Consider the following 10590-nt stretch of genomic DNA (forward strand, 5'->3'; position numbering starts at 1 on the left):
AAACACATAATTAAAAACTGAAGAGTTTGTTCAAGCTAATCAAACTGTCACATGCAATACATTACATGGAGTTGGATTGTTATCTTGAGTCCAATAGAAATTGGACTTCTCGTGCTTGGTCCAAACTTGCTAAATCAACCCTAACACCACCTCTTTGAGCTTCTTAGATCTAGCTTAAGTCATAGGCCCAATAGGAATTTCAATTGGATGTCTTCTTGAATTCTCCTCATCTTTCAACCCGATTGGTATAGGCATGGATGACTTTGATTTTGTTCCAGTCGATTCTTCATCAGACGCTCCCGTGCATGTATCACATATGATAATATTTTTTTCGCATAAGATATCAAAAATAATAGAAGTTAACTTAATTTAATAGCTGCCATTTAGTAAGGATTGAAATTTCAAAATTCGAAAAGTACAAATACTAAAAATGATCAAATAAAAGCATAAAGACTTAATTCACAATTTACGTTTAGTACAAAGACTAATAGCAAAATTTAACCATTTTTTTTCAATTTAGTTAATAAAGAATTTCATATAATGCAGTAGACTGATTCGTTGATAAATTTTCGATTCAATTAATTAAACCAAAAGTTTTGATCCAATTTTACAATGGAAATTTGTAAAGTCTATTCAATTAGATTACTATAAAATTTTACTATTAGTTTTTATATTATAAGAAAGTTGTGAGTTTTATGTCAGTACTTTAATTTAATCATTTGTAATCTATGTCTTCTTTTAAATTTGAAATTTTATTCCTAACCAAACAAAAACATTAAATTAAATTAGTCGAGATCTTATGTAATAAATATATTACCACATGTGTAACACTATACAATTTGCTATTTCCACACTCACAAAAAGAGTTTTACCATTTTAATTCATAGATTTAACGGTTACCATTTGAATTAGTATTGAAATTTTGACATTAAAAATTATAAAGATTAAAAATATTAAATTAAATAACAATTATTAAATCCGTAATTTACACATAATAGGATATTAATAATAAAATTTAACCTACAAGGCGATATTGGGTTAAAGGGCCGGTTATGTTTAATGGGCTGACTCCAGAAACGGAACTTTTCATCATTGACTTTTTTTTTGCATTAAACAGAGTTTTCCTCGGTACCCAAATTTGGCAAATTTTAAAAACCGTAAACTGATTGAAGAAAAGATACGCCAAATCAAATCACTGACTAAAATCAAACTCAAATGCGATTCCGAGTTATAGGGTTTTAGGTATTTTCCTTTTCCAGTTAATAATTTTCTTTACTCAGCTTTATTTTTAATCTTAATTTTTTTTTTAAAAAGTCCTTTTTTTATTACTGTAAAATTTGGGGGTTTAATTGATTTTTAATGTTGTTTTTACAGTGATACTTTGATTCGAGAACTGGAACAATGTCTACTAATTTTTGAAAGCCCCACATTGGCAAAAGCTGAGAGAATTAACTATTTTTTTCTTTTCAGGTATTTTCTGTTTCTTTTTTTTAGCCTTTTATTTTTGGGTTCTAATTTGTGTGTGTGTTTTATTATAATAATAATAATAATAATAATTATTATTATTATTATTATTATTATTATTATTACTATTATTATTATTATTATTATTATATTTTCATCTTCTCTGATGTTTCTTAGACTTGCACTGTAGAAATATCCTATTTCTAGCTGATAATAATTTTTTTCAATTAATTTGTGTTTTAAGCTTTATTTTATGTTGGGTCTGTTCTGGTTTACCTTATATTTCATATATTTTTTCATGATTTGAAGTTAATAATATTTTTGTTTTTGAAAATGAAAAAGAAATTTGAGTAATTATTTTAGTTAGGAATTTATGCCCAGGTATACATTGATTCACAGTTACTGTACATAAATTTCAATTTGTCATTCAGTTGCAAGCTGTTAAGGAGTGCTTATTGTAGTTCTTTCACTATGTTACTCGGATTCGGGTGTGTTAAAAGGAGGGCATGTGTCTAACGTAGGCATGTTTAACTTTGTTGCTAAGTTTTTATCATGAATTTGAAGGGTATTTGGAGGGTTATATTGGAATGCATGAAGCATGAGTGTCGGACATGATGATAACTTGAAGGACAATAAAGATTTGGAAAAGTTGAATAATTGGGGGGGAGGGGAGGGAATGAAATATTTGGTTGAAAAGTGTTACCTTTTAGGAAGTGCTAACTTGTTGTGATGATCATATGTTTAATTGTACATTTCACATTGTTCATCTATTGACCAGAGTGAGTTTTTCGGGTTTCCTTTTCATTGCTTTCAAGTATCTGGTCTTTAACAGTTTCGATTGTGTTTTTTTTTTTTTTTTTTTTTCCCATTTCATGTACATTTTCATTTTCCATCAGTTCAGTGGAGCGAGTTTTTCAGATTTTCCATTTTGTCAATTTCAAGCATCTGGTCCTGTGAGTTCTGTTCATGTTTTCTGTTTCCAGTTCATTGTACATTTTGCATTTTCCATCCATTGAATGGACTGATGTTTTCGGGTTTCCATTTCATTTCTTTCAAGTGTCTGGTCTTTATAATGTCCGATCGTATCTTCTGTTTCCATTTCATTTTACGCTTTGTATTTTCCATGGGTTGAATGGAGTGACTTTTCCGGGTTTCCATTTCACTGCTTTCAAGTGTCTGGCCTTTATAAGTTCCGTTGTTGTTTTCTGTTTCCATTTCATTTTGCATTTTTCATCCACTAAATGGAGTGAGTTTTTTGGGTTTTCTAGTTCATTGCTTTCAAATGTCTGCTCTTTGTATGTTCTGTTCGAGTTTTCTGATTCCATTTCATTGTACATTTTGCATTTTCTATTCATTGAATGGAGTGAGTTTTTGGGTTTTCCAATTCATTGCTTTCAAGTACTCTTCATAAGTCGATGTGCGTGAAACATTGCAATAAAAGTTGTACATTACAAACTATGAAACAAGTTGATTAGTTTTCGATTAAAATTTTGGTACAAATTACCATGAATAAAAGATTTTCTGAGTACAAAATTGTTTTCCTCTTGGTATTGGACTTTTACGTGGAATGACAACTATTTTCTCATCCATGAAGGGACTGAATTTCAATAAAGTAAGAAAAACTATGTTGATAAATGTACTTAGAATTTCTTTGTATTCTTTTGTTCCGAATAATAAAACGAAGATCATGAAAATTCTTATGGCTTTTCTTTCTTCAGGTACAAAGAAGAGCATCGAGGTTGGGATTGAAGAAACATTTCACTTGTTTTTGTACAAAAATGACAATGAAACCATCAAATAACATTTGGATTCGACGTCAGCAGTGTCCATGCGGAGATTGGAAGTGTTATGTTAAGTATGAAGGAGATGATCAGACATCGGTAAGCTCTCAGCTAATAAAAAATGAGACAACTTCAACATCGTCATCATCAGAAGCTGTCTTTATGCCATATGTTGGTCAAATATTCAAAACTGATGAAGATGCTTTTGAGTACTATAGCAATTTTGCACGGAAGAATGGGTTTTCAATACGGAAAGCACGGTCCACAGAAAGCCAGAATTTAGGGATCTACCGACGGGATTTTGTCTGTTATCGGTCGGGGTTTAATCAACCAAGAAAAAAGGCCAATGTGGAGCATCCAAGAGATCGGAAATCAGTGCGATGCGGATGTGATGCGAAATTGTATTTGACAAAAGAAATCGTCAACGGTGTGACTCAATGGTACATTTCACAATTTAGTAATGTCCATAACCATGAATTGTTGGAAGATGACCAAGTACGTCTGCTTCCGGCATATAGGAAAATTCAGGAAGCTGATCAGGAAAGAATTCTTTTACTCTCCAAAGCCGGGTTTCCTGTCAATCGCATTGTGAAGGTGTTGGAATTAGAAAAGGGAGTTCAGCCCGGACAATTGCCCTTTATTGAGAAGGATGTTCGGAATTTTGTACGGACTTGTAAAAAGTCTGTTCAAGAAAATGATGCTCTACTTACTGAGAAAAGGGAAAATGATACATTAGAATTTCTCGAGGCCTGCAAGGCTATGGCAGAGAGGGATGCCGATTTTGTTTACGATTATACAACAGATGAAAATAGTAAGGTCGAAAATATTTCATGGTCATATGCAGATTCAGTCCGTGCATATACTGTGTTTGGTGATGTGGTTACCTTTGACACCACGTATCGATCTATTACCTATGGGTTGCTTCTCGGAGTATGGTTTGGTATAGATAATCATGGAAAGCCAGTTTTTTTGGGATGTGCTTTACTGCAAGATGAAAGTTTGAATTCTTTCGCTTGGGCTTTACAGGTTCGTGGACATAATTATTTGTTCCCAATCTGTAATTGTCTTATTGTCTATTTATGGCTTTCTTCTTTTGAACAGACTTTTCTTCGTTTCATGAGAGGTAGATGTCCGCAAACAGTCCTAACAGATATTGATTCAAGCCTAAGAGACGCAATTGCAAGGGAATTGCCTGATACAAAACATGTTATATGTTCATGGCATGTTCATTCGAAATTATCGAGTTGGTTCATGCCGTTGCTTGGATCACAGTATGAAGAGTTCAAAGCCGAATTCGATATGTTGTGTCACTTAGAGGGTATAGAGGAGTTTGAACATCAATGGAATCATTTGGTTGCCCGTTTTGGACTTGCCTCTGATAAGCACATAGCTTTATTATTTTCATATCGAACATCCTGGCCACTTTGTTACATCCGAAGTTACTTTCTTGCTCGTTCAATGACGGCTGAGTTTTATCAGTCTTTGGATGAATTTTTTAAACGAATCTTGAGTGGACAGACATGTTTACAATTATTCTTTGAGCAGGTTTGTTGGTTAGGAATGTAAGAGAAACTTTTCCCTGTTTATTAAATACCATATGTCTCGAACCACGTTTTAAACATTTGCTTTCGGCAGGTTTGGTTTGCTGCAGATTTAAGAAACCGAAGTAAAGAAGCATTGCAATACATGCATACCAAGACGGGCTTACCAATTGAAGAAAACGCAAGAAGTATTCTTACACCTTATGCATTCAATGCATTACAACACGAGATTGTGCAATCAATGCAGTATGCAACAACGGAATTGGCAAACGGATCATATCTTGTACGACACTATAAGAAAATGGAAGGTGAATATCTTGTGATTTGGATATCACAAGATGAGCAGATTCATTGCTCGTGTAAGGAGTTTGAACATTCCGGGATATTGTGCCGGCATTGTCTTCGAGTACTTACAGTGAAAAACTATTTTGAAATCCCGGAGAAATATATTCTGTTCCGGTGGAGATTGGAGAGTTCATTGGTTGCTCTGGAAGATCAAAATGGCCAATGTAACAGTGATGAGTATGCTCAAGTCTTTCATTCTCTAGCTGCAACTCTTTTGACTGAATCGCTTTTTACAAAGGAACGATTCAACCATGTTCATCGGGAACTTACAAGACTCCTCGAGCATGTCCGGAACATGCCAGTATCTAACGAGTTTGCTTCGAATATGGCAGCTAACAACATCAGTGAGTCATAGGTTTGGTGGTACGAAATCACAGCTAATAGATTGACTTGGAGTTTGCTGGCTTGTTGGAACATTTCGGAGCTATACATGTGATTTATAATACATTCAGCTGTAAAGGTTGGAATTCAAAAGATATTGGGGTATGTGGAGGATGAGATACACAAGTGGTGAATTCTTTTGATAGATACTAGACATCAAAACACTGTGAAAACAACATAGAGATGGGAATATACTGACTTTTTCATTCTCTTTTCACAGATCATTTTTTAGGTTTTAAGGTTGGTATCATATATTAAGTTTAATAGTTTTCCCTTTTTTCTTTTACCTGGTAAGACGTCATCGAAAACTTTATCAACATCACATGTAAATATGCCAACTTTATATAATTCAATTTTGGGGGGCATACAGAGGAATTTGGATGTGGCATATATGTCTTGTATCGGAAGGTTTTCGAAGGATGATGTGTATGATTATTTATGAAAAGTATAAGAATGTAGTTTATCGTTTGGTAAGGGATTTCTTGCCACTATTATAATTCATTGTCGGCCTTCATCTATGTATTTTCCTTTTCCTAATGAAAATGACAGCATGCATATTATTCCTTTACTTGAAAAATTCGATAAATTAATTTTATATATTAAATCAAAAAATAAATTAATTTTTCTGTAAAAGTTCTTGTTCATTTCTAATGTTAGTGTGACATGCAAAGCATACCTTACTCTATTGTACAAAGGCTAAATTACCCATTTTTATTTTTTATTTTGAATAGAAGAGACAATACAATTGGACTCTTACCGGTACTTTTACCAAAATATACCCTTTTTATATATGCAAAAAAATAATATTAGAGAAATAATTATTTGCGTTTGGCACGCATCGGACAACTTTCTGGACATACATGAAAATCTTCAAAATAAAATATGTATAATGTATATATTTATGTCGGATAAAAACCCAAGACTGAGTCTAACAAGAGTAGCATAGTCAGCTACAACACTAAACAACAAACAAAAATGTTAAAAGACAGCAGGATTGAAGCAGAAGCATCAATGGCCTTTGAGTTTACCCTCTTCAGCCATCTTTCTACGTATCTCATGAGCTGCATTGAAAATGCCAAGCGTGGGTTGGTTGCATACGAAGCACTTCTTATTCTTCGCATGATGCTGAAACAGACACAACCAAAATGCAATTGCTTCCTTTTACTTTCGAAAGAAATCAATACAATGCACTCAAAATCAAATCCGAAATCGAACCTTTCGATTTGATTAAAAGTTAACATTTAGAAAATACTCTAATTGTTAAATAGATATAACTAATAATATAAATATGTTGTACCAAAATAATAATAAATGTATTTGGCTTGATGACATCATTTCCACATAATATTAATTGATTAAAGGTTCGAATCTCATAAACTACAAATAACAATTTTTCACCGGTTAAACCAGATAAACATCTTCCTCAGTGATGTCAAGGCGAGCGCCTAGTGCTCTTTTCGGCGCCTTTGTTGCAAAGCCAGGCACAAAAAAAGCGTGCTTCACTAAAGAGTCCTTCCATTCTCCTGTTTATTTTTTCTTATTTTGACTTTTAAAAGAAAAATATAATAAATGACTTTTAATTAATTATTGACGTAATTTTATTATATAAAACCTAATTAACTCTTAAAAGTTGAAACTTTTAAAGAGAATATAAAGATGAAGGAAATTTGGAGCTAGTTTCTGATGATGATATTTAATTTTTCCTCATGTTGTTTTATTTTACAATACATTAAGTAAATTATTAAACATAAACTATTGAACAATGTTTTGAATTTATAAATTGAACTATATTAAAATTTATCTATCTTTTACTAATTAATTAATACTTATTATTTATATGTACTAGTTACATATGTTTTTATAAAAATTTTACATGCATATTTATATTTATATGCTTGTGCCTTGGTTTACTCGGGTGAGCACTTTTTTTGCCCAGCGCCTCGAGTGCACCTAGCGCTCTTGACAACTTTGATCTCCCTAGGGTTAATATACTATATCGGATTGGACAGCCTATCATTCCCTACTCAACCGGTATGTCCGGAGGGTAAGGTATGGTCTTTTGATCACTGAGTAAAATGTAAACCATATTGAATCATATGACATGAAATACTAGATATTGACATGGCACAAATAAGACATTTAAGGAAAAATAAAATTAATCTACACGAAAGGGCATAAGAGGGTACCTTTAAAGCACAGTGCTCGCAGAAGTAGTGCTTGCATTTAGTAACAACAGGATCAACAAATGGCTGCCGGCAAATAAAACAGGCAAAGGGCAATGTATCATCATCATCATCATCACTCTGAACTACCCCTGCCTCATCATCGTCATTCCCCTCACCCAAAGCAAGATTTCTTTTCCTTGCTTTCTCTGCTTCTTCCCACTCTTTCTCTAACTGCCACCCAGACTTGTAATCTCCACGATCATGCATAAACTTACATGAATCTCCATAACCACAGTAACCGGTTTCTTTGTAGTCTTTACAGATGTCGGGTTGATAATCAAATCTTGCTGAAACCCTGATGTGGGCAGAAGCTCTAAGAGGTCCATGAGAGCCACCTGCTTTCTCACTGGCAACGGTTTGTTCTCTTCGAAATCCGGCTTTATGATCCACATAGCCATGCATTCCAGTGTACAATTTTTCTCCCCCAGAGATTGTGCTTTTCCCCTTCAAAGCATCCTCTGCTCGTTTAAGAACTTTCTCACGTATAGCTCGAGCATCTTTTGTAAACTCAGTCTCAGTTTCTAAGATTGCTGTAGCTCTGCTATCATTTTGGACTTGAATTTCCGTGGAAGACTCAAATTGAAAAACCGGCTTGTGAGATTCAGTACTTGATTCAGTGGCAGTAGCACTCTTGGAGGATCCAGTTGAAAAGTACAACTTATCGTCAGGCTTCGAAGCCTTTTTTTGATTGTGCAACAAAGATGTGCCATTTCTGGAGTCTTCATCTTCATCCTCATTTATTGTCCTTTTCCTTATGTTTTTGCCCTTCGTTGGCTTCCTAAAGAAGTTGCAGACTGAAAAACCAAAGAATTAATTAATGGATCTATGAGAAGATTTATGGCTACACAAACCATTGAGGGTGGTTCTAGATCTAGTCCAAAATGAACTGTCATAGGGGATCTTTTGAAGCCATTTAGTTCAGCAAATGGTAAGGTAGCCCATAGATGGGGAGCAACTCCATCGATGGGTGTTTTAACTATAAGTAAATATCCATATATAGCTTCAAGAAAAAAAATAAAAGAAAGGACAAAATTTACCTTGTTCAGATTGTTGAGGTTCTGTTTCAGATTGCCGAAGTTCTTTTCCAGGATCCTGGGGCTCGCTTGAATCTGCCATCTTAACGGACAGAAAAGAACAAAGGCTTATAGATTCCTTGCCTCAACCAAGATTAACTTTAATTTGACCACGACTGGTGCTCCAAGTGGTTTTAAACTAAAATCAGTCAAAATCCTTACCATTATTAATTAAAACTAGCGAGACATACATGATCGACAAACTAACTGGTGTCCTAACTAAATATCTACATATATTATATGGAAAGGCTAAGTGCTCAATTCAGGACCCAATTGTATACAAATAGGAATTGGATATAAATCGAGGAGTGAGAGGGATCTAAAAAATGGAGTAAAAGAGGAACCCTCAACCCCAACTTGTTTCGCAGAGCTTTCGATTTTTTTTTCTTATTTGTTTTGAAAATCATGATACTTGTCCAACTTATACCTACACAGCAGCCATAACAACATTCGTTTCACATGTATTAATTTCACCCAGAAGGTTTTCATTAGTCCCAACACCAAAAGCTTAAAGCTTTTTATGCGTTATTATTGAAAAGTAATTTCAGCACTTCTTCAAAATGTAGGGTTCTAAATTAGAGCATTTAGCCTCATCAAAATGATACTAAAATTCATACATACATCAAAGATTTTCAAAACATAATACTTCTCGACATTTTATGACCCTAATCATAACTATAACCACAATTACATTAATAATGATTGCAAGTGTCGATTTTATCAAGAATACAAAACTTACAACGATGGTACTAACGATGGAAATTGTGAACAATTTTATTATAAAAATAAAATAAAATGAAACTCGAAAAAACTTGCAGCAGAAACATAAAAGCTATAGAAGCTAAATAAATCTAAATAGAAATCAAACATTCCTTGATGAATAGTAAACCTAAAACTTGAAATCAAGAATTGAAGAAGCTCAATTTCTACTCACCTAATTTAATGGAAAGAAAAACCAATTGATAGGACGGCAGCGATAGCGGCTTCAGTTGAGAAAAGGGCGTAGCGAAACGGCGAGAGAAAGAGGAAAAGAATGTCGGCGGCGACAGAGGACAGTGGCGGCGCTATCGGCGGCGAGTGGTGGAAGAAAGAAAAAATTTCGAGTGGACTGGGGCTGGAAATGTCTAAAATTTTAGGGCCAATATAAATATGAAAACTCCCAAATAGAATTTGTTGCGGTCGGATATTAAAGGGTTAATAAACTATTTGGTACCTGAGTTTCGCATTAATGTTCAATTAAGTACTTGAGTTTGACTTTAATTTTCAATTTGGTACCTGACCTTCCTTTTTGTCTTTATTAAGCTTTTATGTTTTTTTACTAGAGCATATGTGTAAAATATTTATTGAGCCATACGATGTCATTTGATGTGGGTATCAAATTGAACATTAAAGCTAAACTTAGATGCTAAATTAAAGTAAAAAAAATTAGATACCAAATTGAACATTGAATCCAAACTTGGGTACCAAATGGTTATTAACCCGTATTTTAGACCAATAGTTTTTTTTTTTTTACTTCAAGAATTTAAATCCTTAACTTAAATTATTTTTAGGTTAGTATATGATACATTGAAAGTGTATATATTTTATCCCATAAGCAACCTTAAAATTGGCATGTGTTTTATATATATTTATTTTTGAATATTTTACTATACTCATATAAGACACTTGTCATCCCCTCACTAAACTCCACGAAAAGTGTACCAAATATTTTCACTTATTTTTAACCTATTCATTATTAGGATTACATCCAAGCATTATTATTGAATCCCAAATAGAATCA

At 33.5% G+C, this 10590-nt stretch overlaps 2 protein-coding genes across 5 annotated transcripts; one reads left to right on the forward strand and one right to left on the reverse strand.

Moving 5' to 3' along the window:
* Window positions 1-1072: 1072 nt before the first annotated feature.
* Window positions 1073-5986, forward strand: LOC108484458 (putative protein FAR1-RELATED SEQUENCE 10). Of its 2 annotated transcripts, XM_053025728.1 has the most exons (5): window positions 1073-1242; window positions 1375-1470; window positions 3183-4271; window positions 4347-4790; window positions 4881-5986. In XM_053025728.1, exons 3-5 carry the CDS (start codon window positions 3243-3245, stop codon window positions 5484-5486), a joined length of 2079 nt encoding a protein of 692 aa, XP_052881688.1. In that variant the 5' UTR covers window positions 1073-1242; window positions 1375-1470; window positions 3183-3242; the 3' UTR covers window positions 5487-5986. The 2 variants fall into 2 exon arrangements, with proteins under 2 accessions (XP_052881688.1, XP_017643738.1); XM_017788249.2 differs by having other exon boundaries at window positions 3183-4790.
* Window positions 5987-6275: 289 nt separating this feature from the next.
* Window positions 6276-9974, reverse strand: LOC108484272 (zinc finger CCCH domain-containing protein 1). 3 transcript variants are annotated; one of them, XM_017787999.2, is made up of 4 exons: window positions 9745-9974; window positions 8775-8853; window positions 7699-8531; window positions 6276-6637 (listed from the first exon to the last, which is right to left on the reverse strand). In XM_017787999.2, the coding sequence occupies exons 2-4, from the start codon at window positions 8851-8853 to the stop codon at window positions 6521-6523; spliced, it is 1029 nt and encodes a 342-aa protein (XP_017643488.1). In that variant the 5' UTR covers window positions 9745-9974; the 3' UTR covers window positions 6276-6520. The 3 variants fall into 3 exon arrangements, with proteins under 3 accessions (XP_017643488.1, XP_017643487.1, XP_017643486.1); XM_017787998.2 differs by having other exon boundaries at window positions 8775-8926; XM_017787997.2 differs by having other exon boundaries at window positions 8775-8949.
* Window positions 9975-10590: the final 616 nt, after the last annotated feature.

This window comes from Gossypium arboreum, chromosome 3 (assembly GCF_025698485.1).
Source record: "Gossypium arboreum isolate Shixiya-1 chromosome 3, ASM2569848v2, whole genome shotgun sequence".
Classification (NCBI taxonomy): Eukaryota; Viridiplantae; Streptophyta; class Magnoliopsida; order Malvales; family Malvaceae; genus Gossypium; species Gossypium arboreum.

What these genes read in the sequence shown, in the direction of transcription:
- LOC108484458 (XM_017788249.2), top strand. Translation starts at nt 3,243, where the DNA reads ATGACAATGAAACCATCAAATAACATTTGGATTCGACGTCAGCAGTGT. An exon ending in TACAATTATTCTTTGAGCAG is followed by an intron (nt 4,791 to 4,880) that starts GTTTGTTGGTTA and finishes TGCTTTCGGCAG; the next exon opens with GTTTGGTTTGCTGCAGATTT.
- LOC108484272 (XM_017787999.2), bottom strand. Translation starts at nt 8,853, where the DNA reads ATGGCAGATTCAAGCGAGCCCCAGGATCCTGGAAAAGAACTTCGGCAA. An exon ending in ACCTCAACAATCTGAACAAG is followed by an intron (nt 8,532 to 8,774) that starts GTAAATTTTGTC and finishes TTGGTTTTTCAG; the next exon opens with TCTGCAACTTCTTTAGGAAG. An exon ending in GCGAGCACTGTGCTTTAAAG is followed by an intron (nt 6,638 to 7,698) that starts GTACCCTCTTAT and finishes TGTCTGTTTCAG; the next exon opens with CATCATGCGAAGAATAAGAA.